Raw genomic sequence first — 21,310 nt, 5'->3', positions numbered from 1 at the left:
CTTAAAAGCTATTATTGTTCATCCCTCCCAAGCAACTGAATGATGTCCCCAATTTAAGATGTCTTCCATATTTTCATGAAATATTATATTTCGAAAATGAAGATATTGTATGTTTTACTGATATTCTTCTCAAAAAGTGCAGCTGATGATGGGTGAGTTCGAATAATTTACGTTTAACAGTGTATCATATCTATTGTAACGTACATTTTTAAAAATCATACTAACAACATATACAATTTTAAGCTACGGTGATAACTCCCTCGGGCGATATTGACCTTGGGTTAATTTAGCTATTCTTTCGGGTCCCTTTTTGTAAAATAACATCATGCATTCAAGTAATAATACATCATTGCTTAATTTCATTAAGTTTGAACGTTTTTGATGCAGAAGAGCACTTCCGACAAACCAAATTTATAACGTGTTATTCTCATTGTCTTGTGCTGGGTCGATTCAGCTGATGGTCTGGTAAATTAGTAGTCACTGATGATATATTCAGCCCAGTAGTAATTGCTTTGATACTAAAATGATTAATACATACATTTATTAAATTCTCTGTTGAAATGTAGAATAAAATTGAAAGAAACTTTAGATCCATTCTCTCGGGCAAAGTTGACTTAGGATGTATTTGTTATTTTGTGTCCATTTTATTGAAATTGCCGTCGATTATTTCAGAATTTTTACATACTTGGATTTCAATCTTTTTTATGAACGTACAAATGTACCTAATGACTAGTGTTTCGAGCACACAATTTTTAAAGTAATAAGATGACAGGATTAACCCTAAACATATAAACAGTTGCAAATAAAGTCCAAAAGACATCACTTATTTCCAGCAACTAACTTCTAATTATCAGTTTGATGTGTACGAATCAAATTTGAGGGAAAAAGCCTTTAAGAGTACATTTCGCTATCGAATTTAAACTGGTTTTGTCACAATCTGTGTTTGTCTATGTCAGTCGTTTAAATCTAAACATCTGCCTTTTTGCTTTAAACTGCATATTTTGAGTATATGTGACTATGTTACAAGTTGCTCATACACATTTTAACTCTTTACTTTCCAATGCACGTGTATATAGTTAAAAGAGGGACGAAAGATACCAAAGGGATAGTCAATCTCATAAATCGAAAGTAAACTGACAACGCCTGGCTTAAAATGAAAGAAGATAAATAGACAAACAGAAAAACAATAGAACACATGACACAACATAGACAACTAAAGAAAAGGCAACACGAACACAAAAAATAGGGGTGATCTCAGGTGCTCCGGAAGGGTAAGCAGATCCTGTTAAGTGTTTATATGTACTTGTATATGGTTGATATTATAAATTATGGATGGTGGATAATATACCCTCTACCCAGCAAAACCAAGCTTAACATCAAAAAGAAGAATAAGTATAACTACAGTTAATCGTATTTTTATATTTTAGGGTGTTAGATATAAATGTACCACATTTGACAGTAAAGGCACAGAATACAGGAAACATTACGCTCCAGGTAAAAGATTTTTTATTTGAAAGGGAGCAATAGTGTTTCCGCTATATCCTTTAGATTTAAAATGGAAAGAAATAAATGAGCCAAATGCAAAAAAATATTTATAAAATATTCAAAAATCTAAGTATGGGAGTTTAACCACAGAAAAATACACTCATTGATAGCTTTTTATATAAGAGAGGCGAAAAAAAGGGGGACGAAAGATACCAAAGGGACAGTCAAACTCATAAATCTAAAACAAACTGACAACGAAACATACCATAGGGACATTCAAACTTATAGGTCGGAAATAAACTGACAATGCAGAGGCAAAAAACGAATCAATGGCAAACACCAGTTTACTACCCAACATAGAAGAATAACGACTGAGCAACACGAACCCAACCTAAAACTTGATTTACAACAATGGTACCTTAATAGCAGTTACTTTGTTTTCTTGTCCGTTTAAACATATAAACTATTGCAAATAAAGTGCAAAAGATATCACTTATTTCCAGCAACTAATTTCTAATTATCAGTTGGATGTGTACGAATCAAATTTAAGAAAAAAAGCCTTGTTTTAGAACGATTAATAACAATCGTTGCATAGCATACAACATTTGAGTAAAATTGTACTGTACATTTAAACCAATGATTTCTGCAAACTGTTCATGTATCTTGTGTCAATTATTATAAACAAAGAGTATAAAAATTAGTTTGATAATTAATATGCACTTACATTGTAGTCTGGGCTTGCAAGAGATTTATATCTGGAGCCTGGACCAGGCGGGAAAGTTATATTTGATGGAGAAGACATTTTGGAGATCATTAAGGTAACAAAAATCCTCTTTGATTGAAAAAAAGGTAGTTGATTTATTTTTCAGTTAACGATCACTGTCAAATATGTCATGCATATTGAAATAATGTGTACAATTATCAATTACTACAAAAGGTCTATTCCGCAAAGAAGGTCGCGTTAGAAGGCGAGACACTCTACTGCCACTGAAATATGAGAGAATGTTGAACAAGTTATGGCATTGTGCCTTACACTTTGTCGTTTATGGCCGCTTGAACCATTTGTTACAAGTTCACATAGACCCATATGAATGTACTCACCCTATATGAGGCACGAGGCGTTGGAAATGATAGATATAGGAAGATGTGGTATGAAAGCCTATGAGACAACTCTCCATCCAAATAACAATTCATAAAATTAAACCATTATAGGTCAATGTACGGTCTTCAACACGGAGCCTTGGCTCACACCGAATAATAATGATGTCAGTTTTCAATCGTAGAAACTTGATAAAACCCTTGATGACTAAAGTTATCATCTTAGAATGATGTTCAACTCTGTTTGATTGCATAAGCTACAGTCAGTGAACAGCTTGTCACGTTGTATTCGAGTAACTCCTTTACAATATAAACAAAGATGATACTCACAGGTTATAAATTAAATAGATATAGTATAATCCGTTATACCATTTACGCCATTAAATTGTGTTTTCTTTGTATTACATGTTGAACAGATGGCAAAAACATTACCTCCAGTGTGGCTACCTCATGCACACAACGGATTCTTTGGAACATTTAATGGCGGACAGCGAATCCATGTTAAATTAGAGGCAAGAGTAAGTATTGTCTATATATTTAAATATTCTTCAAATGCATTCTTTTACATTTTATTAGCCCCTATTCAATTAAAAAAGATCTTAGGGATTTTTAACTCCACAGCACATGATGGTAAATCATTTGGTGGATTACAGAAGTTTATGGTAAAATAGTTGTATACATATTTTATTTTTAACGACTTTTGTTTATTTGCAGGATCCTGAAAATGGACCATTAGAATACAAATTGGTGGGTGGAGACTTGCCAACTGGTGTGACTCTTGATGAAACGGGTGGCTTTATAAATGGTGTAGTTCCTGACATTGAACGTTTCTACACATTTACTATTAGAGCCATCAACAATCAAACGAAATATGCTGATTCTGTGTTCAAAATGGAAGTTCTTTGTAAGTCATCTAAGAAATGCTGTTGATCATAAAAACTAATGTTGGACTCATGAAATCTGTTCTAATTAAAAACATCTCAAATTAGCTTTAATGAAACAGTGATAGTTTGTCATTTTACTGGTTGTACATGTAAAGTCATGACATGAATCAGTAAAATGCACATGGATAATTAACACTAAAATACAATCTAATCTAATAACAGGGAATGTAATGACGTTGCTAACGTAAAATGTTATTTTCGCGACGTCAAACTCTGACATATCGGGAAAAGATGCATTTGTCGACTGATTTTTACCATTCAAACTGATTTAATTTGAAAACGAGTGCATGGACCCCTATTTACAGCAATTTGTTTCATTTTGCAAGGAGTTTATGTGACCCAAATTTTATAAAACTGTAAATAGCGCAATGTTTTTAATTTTGATAAACATGCAGCAAAAAATGACGTTTTTTCCTCTATTCATGAACATTTGATAAATATAGAGTTATTTCGGAATAAAAATTGCATAATTTGTAATAATATTTATAAAATACAGAAATTACCGATTATTTAACAAAAACCACTTTGTGTTTATCTTTTAAAACAAAAAAGTTATGTCTTTCTTTCGAAAAAGAAAATACGGACACAAATCTGAATTTTGAGCAAATATACAAAATTTCGAACTCATTTTACTCAAAAAGTAGCACATGACGGTATATTTTTTATTACATATTTGATTTAATGAGGTAAAAAATAGCCTATATGCAAATTTTCATCAACTTGTCAATACAGGTGCAATACTGTATCGTATGACCTTAAACGAGACTGATTAAAAACTGATTTGTAGCCCTCTTAATAAGATATACATATACTATAGACAATATATTTTGTTATGTTTTAAAATTGTACTTTTTGTTGAAACGTGTGTGGGATTTTTGTGGTTTTTTTTTGTAGTTGTTGTTGATTGTTTGTGCAACAAATCAAAGGCTATATCAAAATCTTTGTTGTGAAATAACAAAATAAAAACAATTATAATGTGTTCCCCACTTTAATTGAATTGAAAGGAACAAATCTGTGTATAAATTAAACAATTTTGAGTATGATTGCGGACATTTTTTTTATTTCGAAACTAACGTTTGCGAAATGATTCAATAGTATAAAGAAAGTTCTAAAATAAATTATCAACAATTCAAAATCCTTATATCAAGTACTCCTTAAAATTATTTCATTTGCAAAGAAGTAAGTAACAATCTTGGGAAATAAAAGAAAGAATTCTCAAGAACAATGATTAAAAGAACTTATTCAAAAGTAATAGATAATCACAACGTTTTCATTTTAGCCCATGACAACTGTAAGTCAAGTCCATGTCAGCACCATGGCACATGTATAGATAATAGCAACAATACTTATACATGTGTATGTCCTGAACCTTACAGTGGACATAGCTGTGAAATAGGTTGGTAATTGTATGATCTTATATAGCGCATTGTTTTTACAGTACGTTTTCCATAGAAGAAATTACATACAAAAATATAGTTCGTCTTTGTTACTGGAGTTAAACTTTGGTATAACTGATATTATTTGATTTATTTCAAAATGTATTCGGGAATATTTTAGGTTTTGAATTGAATGTCATTTTACGAGTGATTTACGCATATATTGGTAGTAGCACTAACTGCGCGCACATTGTACTTTACAAAGGGTCTCTTGCTTTTTCGAATGAGAGGATTGAATTTGAAATAACTGTTAATCATTTATCCAATATCCTTTCATATACCTTTTTGCAGAAATTGCGTCTCTTAATTGGATTATTGGTGCAAGTATTATAACGAATCACAATTTATGACCAATTAAGTTTCATTTCATTGTTATCTTTCCACAGATTGCAGAAACAATGCATTTGGTGTACGATATAAAAATAAAATACCTGATGCTCAAATGTCAGCTTACTTGTCACAGTCGACTAAACTGGCTTCTAATGGACGTTATTCAGGGAGTAGTTATTGGTGTGGTACAAATGACAACGCTTGGTTACAGGTCGATTTGGGTAAAGTAATAATTATGTTACCTTTGTTTCGAAGTTTCAATACACGGGTAGGTCAAAACCATATTGAAAAGTAACAGGTAGTTATTATTATATTACAATTAAAACATATTTGTCAGAACTGCTGGGAATTAATTATTTCATGTTGTAATGAAATTTCTAGTACCGTTTTGGTTAACTATTTCTTATTAATAAGAACGGTTCAGTGATATCAAGAAATTGTTTATACTAGTGTTACAACCATAAATTAAGGTGAACATTTATACAATAAATTACTACAAATACATAACCAATCTTACAATAAATTCTAACTAATTTTGTTCTTCAGGAGAACCAAAGACAGTGTACAAAACACTTTATCAATACCAAAGCAGCACCTATTACGTTGATGGTTATACTCTGTCAGTCAGTTTGGATGGCGTTAACTTCAAAGTCGTCAATGATACCAGTGGTATCCATGTAATTATTTTTACTGTAATGTTAGCAAATCATATTTCTTTCAAGTGTTTAAATATTTGTTTTATATTTAGGGACTTACCACATCTCCTGCTATATTTTTATTCATATTACAGACGGCATGTTTTAAAATCGAGTTGAATATCTATAATATTATGTAAATATTATTTATAAAGAATTCTTTAAACTATGTGGATTAAGACTTTAATATCTACATATTATATATTGATATCGTATTAGATATGAAATTTAAAGTTTGACCATCACCACAATCATTTTAAAATTTTTGTTGTAGACATTCCGTGGCGGGAAGAGCACCTACACAGACAGTTTACCAAGTCCTACACTTGCGAGATTTGTACGGTATCATCCTCAGGGATACAGAAGTGGATATTATCCCTGCATGAAAATCGAACTTTATGGATGCTAAATAAAAATGAAGTACTGACCCGAATTTTTTTACTTTTTTAATTGCTTGCAATTCTTAAATTCTTTGCTTCCACATACAAGTAAATTTCTTTTTACAAGAACTTATCAACAAATTGATGGAGACATATATAATGAATTGATCATGAAATAGATAATTAAATGCAGGCTTGTTGGTTTCATTCTTCACTTTAAATGTCCCTAGAAGACTAAAAGTCAAAAATGGATTAAACATTAAGAACAATTCGGCGATTGGCTTCTGTTTATGTGAACGAACTTTTTTTAAACGCTTTCGATAGCACAATTTTAAGGCTTCAATTGTTTATGTACCTCTTTCTTTTTTTATGATTTAAAACATAATAATATAACACTACCAAAATTATCAGTGAAGACTTCAGATATAAGATTATGTTACAGAAGCCATATACGAGGTCAAGCTGCATTGTGCACATGCTTCTTTTAATTTGTGGTAAAAAGGTCTGAATGAAATTTGAGCAGAAAGTTGATTAACCAGGTTTATGTCGAAGAACATATTATGGTCTTTTTCTTTAAAAAATCATTTCAAGATACCAAGACCTTTTTGATAATTATTCCGTATCAAATCTACAAATATTACATGGTGCCCTTCAAGTATATTCTAGGTACTTTCGTCGTTCATCACTTTACATACAATATATATATTATAGTGGGTTTACTGTTATTGACCTTTATGCTTTCAATTTTGCTGATAAATTTTGTCTATAAGAGCGTTTTTATGCCTTTTTGTATTACTAATTCAGTTTGTTGAAATATTTTTTTCTTTTGGTATTGATTTAGATTTTATCAAAAATTTGACTGCTGTTCCCCATTTTTTCCCCTTTTTACTTGTATGTCTCACACATTGATGTCCATAGCATGGAGTTACATACAACTGATACACAAGTGAGAGGTTTGATTTGTGTCGGCTTTTTATCTTTACATTTGATAAAAAAGGGGCGAAAAATACCAGCGGAACAGTCATACTCATAGATCGAAAAAAAAAAACTGACAACGCCATGGCTAAAAAATAAATAAGCTATGTATAAAATAGTACAAAAAACACAACATAGAAAAATAGAGACTATGTAATACAAACCGAACCAAACACTGGGGGTGTAAAAGGTCAAGATTATTATTACTGGAATAGGCTGATAAGTGTACAAAAAGGTCGGAATTCTATGCTATTCCTTTAAATTTTTGGTAGCAACTCCAATTTAGGGAAGTACAATTTTTACACATAATTAACATCTTCATAGGTGCTGTAGCCAAAGAGGCAGAAGATACCAAGTATAGATTTAAAACAAAAAATTTGGCCATTAAATAACACAATTTATAAAACATTACAAAAAAAGTAAACAAATAAGCAACACGAACTCAACAAAAACAGTCATTTTGTTCATCCAACATCAATGTATTTCTATTTGATGTTTCTGTTATGGTTTCGGTTGGATAATGTTTATGTCTTATCGTTGTAGTCTAAATAATTTTAAATTGCCTTTTAATCCATAGTTGGCAAGAAAAAAGTTTGAACTGGTATTGTGAAAATAATTGTATAAAGTTTGAGATTGCATGTTCGTTACGTAGTGCGTCACTGTTTTTTATGTTTATCTATTTGTCAGTCGTTGGTGGAAGATGTTCGTTGCATTTGATATTATTTTTGTGTGCGGTTCTCTATTATTGGTGTTTTGCGTTTGTTTGTGCTAAACTTTTCTGTCACTTAATGTTGTCATTTTTTTGTGATATTTTTTAACATAGTCATGTAAGCGGGAGGTTTGGTTTGGCTAGCCATAAAACAACAAAAGGAAGTTTTGGGTCCTCGGTGCTCTTCAGTTGTGTGCTTGTTTGGCTTTATAAATATATTGGTATAAGCGTCACTGACGAGGCGCTCGTCTGGCGTATTTGGGTTATAATCCTGGTACCCTTGATTACCATTTAACGACCTTGACTTGCTATACAGCTCTTGCACGGTCGGTAGCCAAACACCAGGTTCAACCCGCCATTTATTTTTTTGAAATGTCCTGTACCAAGTCAAGTCAAGTTTCAATGTATGTTGGCGTTTTTTTGTTTTTTGGGGCACTTCAGTGTACCTGTTCCTTTTCCCCTCTTATAGTTGATGCGTATCCCACGGTTTTAGTTTGTAACCCAGATTGGTGTTCTGTCAATCGATATACGATTTTTTAACACCGGTATACTACTGTTGCCTTTATTTATCAGGAAACCCGAAAGAGTAAGCATAATCTGCTCTAAAGTTGGCCCCCGAAGTGTCTCTCATGGCAATAACTCATTCGGTCTTAATTAACAATCGGGAAAATGAGTACATACGAATGGCTACGACAATTTAGACAAAACCGTAGTCAACCGGGGCACAGTTTATATCCATAACGAGCAACCAAATCATGATGGCGTCTGTAACGGTTAAACTTCTAAAAGAACTAACTCCGTGGAAAATTCAAAACGGAAAGTCATTTATCAAATGGCAAAATCAAACACTCAAACACATCAAACGAATTAATAGTAACTATCATATTCCTAACTTGGTACGGGCATTTCCTTAAACTTTTGAATTTTAAATATTCAAAACACACGTTGCGTTTCTATTTCTGTTTTTTCAATCTGTGAATTACTGCAGTTTGTTAGTATTTATTTTTTATCTCTTCATGCGAAATCTATTTTCCCGTTTCGGTATTACTCTCATTTTTACTGAGGATATAAATTGTAAGGTATTTTCAACAAAACATGCAGGTCTGCCAAAGGGGAAATAAGAGTTTCATTGTGTAAGATATTTTGTCTTGCTTGAATACCTACCACAGTCCTTTCAGTTAGTTGTTGCAAGATTTCTATAACGAGTACAATTCGTGACTGTGCATCCGATTTACGTTAAAATTTATATCACGAAATGATTGCATATTCGGACAACCCGCACAGACAAAGTGGTTACTTTTCTTAAGCTTTCTATACATTAAATATAAAACAAAATGAACTTAAGAAACCAACTTCCCAACGAATAGCTTGTTGGTTAATATAGCTCCTAATTTTTTCGGATGTTTATTAAACTCTTTCAAATGTTTGGTGTTATAGATGAAGATAAACACTGAAAAGCGACAAGAACGCGCTGATTTTTACAAGAGTTCTGTTCATTTTTCTGCTGTCAATGATTTTCGACAGAACACAAGACAAAACATGGCAAGTAGAGTAATTTGTAATTATTCAAGTGACACTCCTCCATATTATTTTTTAAAACTTTTAAAATGATCAGTGAAAAAAAAAAATCGACAAAGATTCAATTTAAATAAAAATATTGCATTATGATCTTAAACGTGTTTAAAGATTTATAAGTTAACAGTCATTGTTTTACTTTCCTTCTTATCATCAGTGTGTAATAAAGCTAACATTGAGTCAGTTACAAAGGAATGTAATTTAGAACTGTAAAACGTTCGTGTTGTTTACCGTATAACAATGATTTTGTGTTTGATTTTCGTTTTTCTACAACAAATATGGATAACTACGGGATCTAAAGGAGAGTGAGTAAATTTTTTATACCAATCACTTTAACAGAATTTGGAATAAAGATCTTAATATTACCGAATCGACTTTCGAATGCTAAATATGATATGTAATGTAGTAAAGTAAAGTAAATGTTAAAATTATATGTGTAAAACTTTTAATATGAATTCAATTTTTCTCTTTGATATACTTATTGATTATCTTTTGATTTTAGGGTGTTGCAAATGAACTATCCAAGTATAACAGTAGCTGCACAAGAAAAGGGAAATTTAACAGCTGAGGTAAATACTATACTCTGATAATTTTAGGGAAAATAGTGAATTTAAACTTTATATTGCTACATAGATACTTTCTGGATTTGTAGCTTGACGTCATTATTCAAAATAGTTTCTGCGCAAAATTCATACAGTAAGGTTAATTAATATTTCAATGTGTTTGATTATTAGTGTAAGCAAAACCTCTGATTTTGTAATTTCAGTCCGGACTAAATGGAGATATCCACATCAATCCAGGAAATGGCACAGGGACAGCTTATTTTGAAGGCATCGATTTATTAGAGATAGTTAAGGTTTGTGCAGGGATCTAATCGATGTGTCAATATCATACTATGGAGATTCTATTAAATGATTCAATGGCAGATTTTATTTTATTTTTTCATTTTCTTTATATATTGGTGAAAAACGTTATCACTCAAACATTGTTGCAAAGTTCGCGTATTAACCCTTAATTCTAGATAATATAATTTTTTTTACTGCAACTTAATTTGTAGTAATGTCGAGAAAATTTAATTTATGTAGATAACGCAATTAAAGATCTAATTCGAATAATTTGTCGCATTCTTGAACGTTTCTTTAACATTGAAATACAATTACTATGAATTACTAATTTCCCATTTACTATAATTTCAGATCGTGTACAGTTTACCACCGATTTGGATAAACCATTCACATGTAGGTTTTGTTGGAACGTATGAAGGCGGCAGAGAGGTTGATATACCGTTGAAAGTTAAGGTAAGAATTTTACTTCATCCTTTTGTTTCTAATGTGAAATTTTTCAAATAACACAGTAAATAAATGGAGTTGTGAATATTTATTGTCACATATTTGTAATGTAAACAAATCGTACACACACACTCATATAATAAGTATGTAATGTTTTAAACTTTTATTTGTATAACTATGCCATATAAACTATGATTATTTTTTTTAAGGAACCATCTGGAGGAAGCATAAAATTTAGCCTTGTCGCTGGAGATTTCCCTCCAGGAATACATCTTGAATCAGATCGAAGTAGGATATATGGCATAGCACCAGACGTTGATGCGCAGTATAGCTTTACTATTCGTGCTACTGGATCTCGGGGAAGGTTTGAAGATGCAGTTTTCAAAATGGAAACTATCGGTGAGGCCATATTTTTCGTTGTGAAGATAAGGCGATTTGTAGCTGTGTTGATCTGTCGTACCGTCTAATTTTTGTGTTTCTTATTTTTTGGGGGAATGTTGTAAATGTTTTCGTTATATATATTATTAGGAGTCGACTGTCTATAACAAAAGTCAAATGTCTAAACAAATTTTCAAACTCTTCATATATAGCACAAAATTGTGGTAGCCTTTGATAAAATATTATTTCTGCATGTTTTGCATACACTAGCTAGTTATATTCATTCTCTCTCTCTCTATATATATATATATATATATTAATATTTCTATTTACAGAGTTACAGCATTGTCAATATGAACCTTGTCATAATGGTGCTTTATGTAACGAGACAAATGTCGGTAAAGGATACGAATGTGTTTGTGCCGATTTCTACGGCGGAAAAGACTGCAGCACAGGTACACAGTAAATTTTATACCCTTCGCCTTCAATAATTTTACCGTTTTGACACATTTCCCCATCAAACCATATTTACTCTCTCATCAACGTCCTGCTCTTTTAACCTAATACACTGTTGTAGTGTGAGATATCCTTAGAGAGGTTAGGTATGAAAAATTATTGTTTATTTTTTACCTCATTGTGCATCTATAAATTTTCAAAAAATAGTCAGAAACGACCAGATTATCCAAATTCCAAAAATAGTTAAACAATGAAAAGCAAATGAAATCATTTTTACGTGTTGAGTTCATTTCAGATTGTAGACAGAGCGAAGTAGGCATTTCTCTTCCTTCAAAAATCCCAGATGCTCAGCTGTCGGCATATCTATCACACGAAATGTCAAATGCTACTGAAGCTCGTCTTGACAGTGAAGAAAAGGGTTGGTGTGGAGAAAATGCTAATTCCTGGCTTCAGGTCGATCTAGGTAAATATTTTTTTTATCACTTTTATTATTTTATTTATTGTTCTATTTCATTTCATGAAACATATTTCGAAAGCAATCTTAGAACAAACAGTATCATTTGAGAAAATACAATTGTGCAGACGTCGTTTGCTCTAGTAAGCGAGACACTGTGTAAACAAATGACCGCATGATGAGAATGAACATGACTATTTCAACATGTTCAATAATATAAGTAAAATACGCATCAATTAAAGAAAAGATAAACATGATTCTGATTTTCGTACGATAATAAACAAAAATGATCCCGCTTTTGTATAGTTACATTCAATAATTCATTACTATGTGAAGACATATACTTTATTTTCCAGGTAACCGTTCTAAGATAGCTGGTGTCACTATGTTCGGCTACAGCTCCCAGTATCTGACAGAATCATTCCAACTATCGGTCAGCACGGACGGTCAACATTTTCAATTTATTAAAAATGGGACCTCACCAATCGTAAGCATACATTTACTTTCAGACTTATGATACTGGGGCTATTTTGTATTTTTATCTTGAGAACACGTTTGATAAATACTGTGGATTCTTAAGTATTACTGGTATACCAATTTTCGTTGATTTTGTGGTTATAGGTGTACCACGAATTTAAAAGTTTAATGAAGTACAAATTTTCTATAGGCTTGTATGCAGACCTTAATTAAACCACGAAATTAGATATCCACGAAAATACAAAGTTTCCTCAATCAACGAAAATTTGAACACAGGAAAAATAATAAATCCACTGTACTTCATAATAAGTCAAGTGTAAACATGTATGTTCAGAAAACTGTTTAAGTTGTACATAGTCTAACATTGGTATAAACAGATTTGTAATATACTCCTGTTAAAGGTTGTATAATTTGATAGAACTTTTTTTCAGGTTTTTCCCGGTCGATCTGGAAGACTATATTCTAGCTTACAGGATGTTACAACTGCGAGATTTGTTAGATTTCACCCATATTCATACAATGCTAAATATGTTCCTTGTATGAAAGTTGAACTATACGGATGTATTTTGTAATTGTATCGTTAAAATATATATAAATCCATTGTGAATTAACGTATTTACTTTTGTTTTATTTCAATAGCTAGGAATACAATAAAAATAATTCCAGAATACATATGAAAAATAAACTACTATTAAGGTTGCTTTAAGAAAATATCACTGCAAAATATGGCCATTTGACTTGGTACCACTATATCTTTAAATGAAAGAAGAGGGTTGGACTGTGTTTTAATGTGCACCACAAATCCATTCAGCATTTATTTTCAGTTCTAGTCCATCCATAGATGGGTGTTAGAGTCCTCAATTCAACGGGATGTAACAGTGTATTCACACATCCTCCGACAGATAAATCGGTTGTATACATCCTATACAGACATCAAACATCCTTTTCAATGTCTTTGAACTCACAGTAACGGCCTATATGTTTCTTACAGTGTCCGCGTATTTATATATCCAAAATGTCCAAAAGATCGAGTGCGTTTCTAAAAAGATGCTGTAAAGGAATTTTTGTACGAGAATACTGTTGATTATATATGAACAGTTAACTTTTATACAACGAAAAGGCTAAACAAGTATCACTCGAAGTCCTAATGGTGAAGAGTATTCCATAAAAAAATCATATGCAAAACAGAGTTAATAAAATATCACAACCAAGACGTCAATACAAGACATTTCGTACTTGAAGTCATTGGGGTAACCTTTTTTATAAATTTGAGTCATTACTTAAACTTATTGACATACGTCCAGTTGGATAACAATAAAATCACAAATATACTGAACTCCCAGGAAAATTAAAATGGAAAGTCCCTAATCAAATGGCAAAATCAAAAGCACAAACACATCAAACGAATGGATAACATCTGTCATATTCCTGACTTGGTACAGACATTTTCCTAATATAGAAAAATGTTAATTGAACCTGGGTTTATAACTACTAAACCTCTCACATGTATGACAGTCGCATCAAATTCCATTATAATGACAACGATGCATGAACAAAACAAACAGACATAATAGGTAAACATTTTTAAAAAAATAGGGTACAGCAGTCAACATTGTGTTATAATCTTAATCACGAAAAATAAAAGGTAACAAAATGGTATATGGACCAAGTATATCAGCAAAACTTAAAAGACAAGATTACACAAATTTACCATACTACAATATCAAAATGACAGGATGTATCAATATAGAGCCAAATCATATATGCATCAAAGAAACATAAAAAGGCATGTAGACAAAGCACATAGCAAAAATGAAATATCACATTTTTAACAATCTCATTTATTGCTTTTTTATTTTTGAATTTTATTTATGTATGTTACATCAACCCATACACGATTGAAACATTTTGAGTACTGGGACTGAATGGGTAGATTAACATTAATTTTCGTTCAAAGTATTAAAGAAACTAGTCTATAGTTCTTAAGGCATATCCTCTGTAGAATGTAAATTACATTTTTACCTTTTCTTCTTGCTGTTTGTCTATATGCTTATTGTGTATTTCCTCTATAAAAGAGCCACGTCATTATGTGAAAAGAAACACATATAGACAAAGCATTAGCAAATATGAAAGACAAGAATCAAAAATTATAATAGAACAATAACAATATAGCGGGTTGTTTAAGTATGTGTGATGTATGAGTTTGTATAAATGCGAAAAGAATGAAGACGTGAAAATCGCATAGGTGACCTAGATGTAACACTTATGCACCTAGCCTTAAACTCTTTTCTAGTGGCAGTCAAAATGCTCATTCTTTATGCTTATTGAATATTTGTAAAATGACGTTAAGCAAATTCGTAATCAACAAAACTGCATAACCTACTTTCAAGAGAAATGATTTACTTTGTTATTGACAAAAATGTACGATTTTATCTTCCCAATAGTGAACTTTCCCTTTCTATGTAGCAACATGCAAGCAGCACCTACATATGTAATATATATCTCCCAATTGATAAGATATTCCAGACCTTACATTGATTTCCTTGCTTACAAGAAAGATTTTAAACCAAGAAATCCAAATGGTGAAGTTGAAATCAATGCTTCGGGAAATTTTACGGATGACATCACGAGTTGGTTGACCGTTATGGAATATCTGTTTAACAAATGATAACGAATATGTCTCAATTGTCGTTACCACTTTCCCGTCTTCATTTCCTCAAATGTGGCCCTTCTATTACAACAAATGTATTGTCCCCGGGGACATTATCATAACCTTTTAGTCTTAGACACAAGCAAGTTTTCTTAAGTTGTAACTGGCTTTGAAATAGTTTTCAATAGCTGAGAGTACTCTTAGAAGTACTTTGTGTCTTGTGTCTTGGTTTGTTTTGTCTTTTTCTTGGCTTTTTATTTTTGCATTGGTATAGCTTAATGAGTTGAGTTCTTTTCAACTGATTCGATAGTCTGTTCTTGTGCTGTACTGTTGCGTAACACAACTGTTCCATGTTAGGGGAGGTTTTATACGCCGCTAACATGTTTAACAGTGACACCTTCTGTGTGTGCCTGTCCATAGTCAGAAGCATGTTATTCAGAGGTGGTAGTTTGTTGCTGTGCATCATGCTCCGTGAAGAGAATTTCTGTTCTTTTTTTGTTAGATATTTTATAACAGAATAGCTATCAAAATTACCTTTTAAGAATTAATTTAGTGTAAATATTTCACACTGGAAAAATGAATCCCATAACTCACATAACTAAAGTAAAAGTTCACCTGCTCTAAATGTATTTTTAATGCAATGCATTTCTTATAAGTTGAAAGCCTAATTAAATGTTTAGTGGTAAATTAGTTTGTTTTTGTTTTTTCGTCAAATTATTCACTTATTCTATCAGTTTCAGGAATAAACTATGTTTAAGATGTGACAACTAAAGGCTAATATTTTATTAATTAAACAAATTCAACATAAACTGTTAATTGACAATTTCACATCCGTACACTTCCACTCGCATTCCTGGTTTGGTTTGATAGGTTCTTGGTATGAACCTGATATATCTGGCGGTAACCGGCTGGAGAAATGCATGTTTTATTACGCTGTTTACACTGCTACTGCCAGTAAATTCCTGTAAAAAAGAAATACTAAACATAGTTAAGTATTTAAATGGTGTAAGCTGCCGATAGTCAATTAAGAATAATCCATCCTCTTACAGGGTAATATTAATTTAAAAAAAATAAGGAATCTGATGTTCAGTAGTTGTCGTTTGTTGATGTGGTGCATAAGCGTTTCCCGTTTCTCTTTTTTTTTTTATATATAAATGGTTTTACACCAGTAATTTTTTGAGTCCCTTTATAGCTTGCTATTCGGTTTGAGCCAAAGCTCAGTTTTGAAGACCGTACAATGACCTATAATGGTTTACTTTAATAAATTGTGACTTGGATGGAGAGTTGCCTCATTGGCACTTATACCACATCTTCCTTTACCTAAGGACAGTAATTTCATTTTACAAATTAAATATCATCAAAGATCCAACAAGAAAGTGTATTTACACATTACGACAATCAATTGGCTTTTATTGTTCAAATCACTAAAACTACCAGGTCGGCCGAACATGCATTAACTTGAACAGCAATGTATGTGTTATGGGTTATAACAGAAGCAATATGTTTACCATTGCAGATGTTCCATTGACAACGTTGGTAAAGGAATTTCCATCAACACTGTACTGTACCCTGTATGTCTTGATGTAGCTTGACGATGACTGACCTTGGGTTGCTACTGCATAAACAGATGTAGAGTGTCCAATGTCAACCTGAAATTTAAAAGTATTTATATTATCGACATGTTTTGACGCCGTTTTTTTTTTATCGTCATAAATTATAAAAGTGTTTACTTTATTGACATGTTTTTAAAGTTTTTATTTTAACGACAGTGTTATGGAGAAACAAGTGATCACTTAAGATCACTAAAATGAAATGAATATGAACAAACTTTCATTTTCAGGTTACTACAATTATCTACACGTGAATCCTCTCGGATTTCAGGTCTCTTACTTCAAGATATACGAAAGATAAATGGTTGTACGATCTTCAAAATATATAATGAATTAACTATACTCGCCTGCAACCAAGAGCTTGTACTTGTACCAGACCAACCACGTGGATTATTTAACCTCCCATTAGAAGCAGGGTGGTCTCCAGAAGCGTAATGGGAAGACAGCTGGGCATCTGGTATGCTCTTAACACTGTTATCTACACCAACAGCCTTGCTTCTACAATCTGTATACAAAATATTAATACAATAAAATAATCGATGTAAAATTTGGCTTAAAAATGAATATCAAAGATTGAGAATAACAGAATAGCAAAGATTGAGAATAATAGAATCATAAAGATTGAAAATTATAGAATCATAAAGATTGAAAATGATAGAATAGTAAAGATTAAATAAGATAGAATAACATAGATTGAAAAAAATAGAATAACAAATATGTTGAAAAAATTGAATGATAAAGATTGAAAAATAGAACAAGATTGAATAAAAATAGAATAACAAAAAAAGATTGAAAAATGGAATAACAAAGATTGAAAAAATAGTAGAAGCTCTGCTGGTAAATTATTATACACTATAGTAAAACTAAATTATGAGATTTAATCATTTATTTCGGTCATACTCTTTGGAAAGTTTTTGACAGTTGATAGTCTTTAGACAACAAATAAATATTAAAATAATACGTACCAAACTGACACGATGAGCCACCATACGGATTTGTACAGTTACACTTGTAATCATCTATGGCATCCTCACATTTACCATTGTGTTGACAGGGATTACTATTGCACTGGTTCTTCTCTGGAAATATAATAATATTCGGCCCTCTTACTTGCATCATACAGAATTGAGTTGAACACTTGTAGAACCCCATTCAGCGCATATTTTTAAATTTGCAATTCAAAGAGACTCTAAATGCGTTCATAAGAATAATTTCCTTTAACAGCCATATCATAACTTCATCAAAAAGTTACCATTCGTATAAAAATTACACGTAATCAAGTAATCATCAACAAAGGAAAATCTAAAATGGGTCTTTAAACGACATGCCCTTTGTCAAAAAATGTATTTTTATATTAAAATATCGCGAAAACAAAAATGACGCATCACTACATTGCACAATATGAACTTAGAGAAAAGTTATGTTTAAAATGTTCTACTACAATCTTATTAGTAAACAGGATTATGACATCATTTTGCATATTCTGTAGGGAATATCGAGTTAAAAAAGCCAAATACTATTACTACGTAAGCAAATAAAACATATTATACACAGAAGGGACACAAAATTGCATTTTCCCGCGTATGATCAAAACAGTATACCTCTTGTGTCGATTGAAAAGATCTGATCAGCATATTTGCCATGAGCGTCAGTGACACGAATTCCAAACTCGTACGTAGCATCTACGTCCGGTGCATTTCCGGTTAGTCGACCTGTAGTCTTGTCAAGGTGTACACCTGGAGGGAAAGCTCCAGATACTTTCTCAAATCTCATTTTACCACCTTCGGGATCCTGCAAAGATAATGAATTGATAAACATAGTAATAAGGCGACCAAATAGTAAAATATAACTTGAACTCAAACATTGAAACTTAAGATATTTAAAATGTGTTACTGATAACAATTAATATATATTTTTAATTTTTAGGTAAGATTGTTTTCATGTTTCTCTGTTCCTTAATACCCTCCGTATACGCATGTATGCCCAACTTACAAAGATAATTTTATGTTTCTGTTCAAGTTTTATAACTGAATTAAAGCAATGATTCACAAAAAAGACTCTTTATCCAATTACCACTCTAATAAATGCTTCAATTGTTTCACCATAGAACGGAATGATCAATGCTTACAATTGCCTCCAACAATAAGTTGACAGACTGTCCTCCAGCAAACACTCCAAGACTGCCATGTGCTGAGTTAACCTTCCATGTCGGTGGTAAACTGTTAACAATCTACAAACACAAAATATAGTAAGTTTGTTAACTATTATAATTATGAGATAAATACAAGCATTGCAATATTTTTCAAAATATTTATGTTATAGTTACAAATATCATTTTAACATGACATGAAATGGTGTTGTTGTCCATTCGTAGGACCAAATTGTAGTTTTGGTAAATTCACAAAACCCTTGCAAATAGGGTCAACAATCGATGTGTTGTGGCCCTCCGCATACTCAAATTAAAAACGTTTAAACTACCTACGGCTAAGCTTTTGTCTAAATTAGGTTCACATGATAAACGAAGCAATAAGACTCATGGACCAAAGGGACCAGGCTTCCCGTTTTGAATTTTCCTCGGAGTTCAGTATTTTTGTGATTTTACTTTTTGCACAATTCTGTATGAAAATGTAAATCAGTTTTGCATGATTCGCAGACATGATATAATATAGGCTTATTATACCAAAATGTTAGGTGTTAATGTTTGTTTAATCAATTAAAATATGCTTCTGGTTGGAAGAATTGAAAGAATATAAACATAAAAACAAATTTAAGTATTTAACAAGACAATGTGCAACCTATGTTTTTTTTTTGTGTTATATTTTTTTAAATTACTATACCTCAAATAACTTAAGCATATCTGTATGTCCAATGTAAACAGTGCCATTTCCATTTGGCTTCATAAAGATGTTGCCTTGTTGTGGTCCTGCCTTCAAAATTAGAAAAGATTGTCATGTATGCGAATGAGATATCATACATTTGTAACAATAGCATATTTTTTACCGCTCTATTGTCATGAAGCTATGCCTTTTCCAACTGAAACATATACAGAATAAGCCGGGTAAGACAGTTCGCTCTCTTATTACATTTTATTTTTGTATTTACGTTTGCTCCTTATTCCTTAGCCATCAATAATTTAATTTTTCAATATGACAATATGCTAAAAACTATGAAATGTTGCTGAGACATGTTCTGCATCTTTTTGGTAATATAAGATAAGCAGTTACTAAACTTTTAATGAATATGTGTTAAATTTTGAAACATAGTTACCTGTATTGTTAGATTGCCTCCATTTTCGGCTGTTATGTACACATTAGGGTACTGTATGTCAAAGAAACTGAAAATAAAATGGGTAAACAGAAATTTTTACTCAGTTTTTGAAGATAAAACGAATGAAATGTTATAACAAAAACAAATAACAACATATATAAATAATAAAAATGTACAATACAGTGCAAGGTATGAATGAATAAACATTGAATAAAAAAATGACAGAAAAAGAGAGGCCAAGGATACCAAGGGGGTATTCAAACTCATAATAGAAAAACAAATGATATGGGTTATTTATGCATGACACTAAAGCAGTACAAAAAAAGTCATGCTCAACAACAACAAAAAACAAAAAAGTCGAAAAAAACAACGCAATGGCAAAAAAACAAAAGTACAAAAAAAAACACAAACAAACAACAGTACACAGTACTCAAAACACAACATAGAATGAGCAAGGCGGACCTCAGTTAAAACTTGAGGCAATCTTAGATTTGAAAATAAAAAATGTCAATTGAAACTAAATTTCGAAAAAAAGTACACACATATGGAAATCTATATTAACTTTAAAACAAATTATCTAATTCAGATTGTTTTAATTTGAAATTGTCGAGTTACCATCAATGTATATATAAAAGCATCTGTATGTTATGTATGTCTTGTTAATGTTTTTATTAAATATTGTGATATATTATTTAAAAGTTCTTACCTCGCATAAATTGTCAAGAAGCATGCAGATAATATTAAACCGCTGATGGTAGCCATTTTTTGTGATTTTGGCAATGTATGTTTAACTAACGTTTAGATATCAGTAATTCATAAACTGTTCTTATCTGGGAAACTAAACTATGGTATATTACGATAACACAACTGAGCTAAAAATATAGCCAATGTTTCAATACGACCAGTCAGAAATAACCTAGATAAGATGTGAATAATACTTTAGCAGCAACCAAATAAGACTATATAGTGAGCACAAATAAAATATTAACCCAATAATAAAAGGCATCAAAATTATATTATAAGATTATGAAAGGTCACCCAAATTTTATAGATTGATTTACTGATTGTTAAAAATCATTTCTTTGTCAGCTATATCGAGGCG

General features: G+C 31.6%; 3 protein-coding genes across 3 annotated transcripts; 2 read left to right on the top strand and 1 right to left on the bottom strand.

Annotated features, from left to right (window-relative positions):
- The first annotated feature begins 23 nt into the window (after positions 1 to 23).
- LOC139492373 (uncharacterized) lies at positions 24 to 6,415 on the top strand. The gene is made up of 9 exons (XM_071280579.1): positions 24 to 152; positions 1,428 to 1,494; positions 2,217 to 2,303; positions 3,000 to 3,101; positions 3,298 to 3,487; positions 4,807 to 4,923; positions 5,350 to 5,514; positions 5,840 to 5,970; positions 6,263 to 6,415. Exons 1-9 carry the CDS (start codon positions 76 to 78, stop codon positions 6,395 to 6,397), a joined length of 1,071 nt encoding a protein of 356 aa, XP_071136680.1. The 5' UTR covers positions 24 to 75; the 3' UTR covers positions 6,398 to 6,415.
- A 3,391-nt stretch (positions 6,416 to 9,806) lies between these two features.
- On the top strand, positions 9,807 to 13,292 carry LOC139492372 (lactadherin-like). Its single transcript, XM_071280578.1, has 9 exons — positions 9,807 to 9,932; positions 10,130 to 10,196; positions 10,394 to 10,483; positions 10,824 to 10,925; positions 11,126 to 11,315; positions 11,630 to 11,749; positions 12,046 to 12,213; positions 12,561 to 12,691; positions 13,113 to 13,292. Exons 1-9 carry the CDS (start codon positions 9,868 to 9,870, stop codon positions 13,251 to 13,253), a joined length of 1,074 nt encoding a protein of 357 aa, XP_071136679.1. The 5' UTR covers positions 9,807 to 9,867; the 3' UTR covers positions 13,254 to 13,292.
- A 2,807-nt stretch (positions 13,293 to 16,099) lies between these two features.
- On the bottom strand, positions 16,100 to 19,864 carry LOC139490552 (EGF-like repeat and discoidin I-like domain-containing protein 3). Its single transcript, XM_071277374.1, has 7 exons — positions 19,779 to 19,864; positions 19,070 to 19,171; positions 18,543 to 18,732; positions 17,907 to 18,020; positions 17,289 to 17,446; positions 16,840 to 16,980; positions 16,100 to 16,293 (listed from the first exon to the last, which is right to left on the bottom strand). The coding sequence occupies exons 1-7, from the start codon at positions 19,839 to 19,841 to the stop codon at positions 16,144 to 16,146; spliced, it is 918 nt and encodes a 305-aa protein (XP_071133475.1). The 5' UTR covers positions 19,842 to 19,864; the 3' UTR covers positions 16,100 to 16,143.
- Between the last annotated feature and the right edge of the window lie 1,446 nt (positions 19,865 to 21,310).

This window comes from Mytilus edulis, chromosome 10 (genome assembly GCF_963676685.1).
Source record: "Mytilus edulis chromosome 10, xbMytEdul2.2, whole genome shotgun sequence".
Taxonomy (NCBI): Eukaryota; Metazoa; Mollusca; class Bivalvia; order Mytilida; family Mytilidae; genus Mytilus; species Mytilus edulis.
Note: the sequence above shows the minus strand (reverse complement) of the source record. Positions and strands in the feature narration are given on the sequence as shown.

Bases quoted from the DNA above. Each gene is read 5' to 3' on its own strand.
- LOC139492372 (XM_071280578.1), top strand. From the start codon at position 9,868: ATGATTTTGTGTTTGATTTTCGTTTTTCTACAACAAATATGGATAACT. The intron at 9,933-10,129 runs GTGAGTAAATTT...TTTTGATTTTAG, and splicing joins ACTACGGGATCTAAAGGAGA to GGTGTTGCAAATGAACTATC. The intron at 11,316-11,629 runs GTGAGGCCATAT...TTCTATTTACAG, and splicing joins TTTCAAAATGGAAACTATCG to AGTTACAGCATTGTCAATAT.
- LOC139492373 (XM_071280579.1), top strand. From the start codon at position 76: ATGAAATATTATATTTCGAAAATGAAGATATTGTATGTTTTACTGATA. The intron at 1,495-2,216 runs GTAAAAGATTTT...CTTACATTGTAG, and splicing joins CAGGAAACATTACGCTCCAG to TCTGGGCTTGCAAGAGATTT. The intron at 5,971-6,262 runs GTAATTATTTTT...TTTTTGTTGTAG, and splicing joins ATGATACCAGTGGTATCCAT to ACATTCCGTGGCGGGAAGAG.
- LOC139490552 (XM_071277374.1), bottom strand. From the start codon at position 19,841: ATGAAGCCAAATGGAAATGGCACTGTTTACATTGGACATACAGATATG. The intron at 18,733-19,069 runs GTAAGCATTGAT...TTATCTTTGCAG, and splicing joins ACTTATTGTTGGAGGCAATT to GATCCCGAAGGTGGTAAAAT. The intron at 16,294-16,839 runs GTAAACATATTG...TCTTTTTTACAG, and splicing joins TCAATGGAACATCTGCAATG to GAATTTACTGGCAGTAGCAG.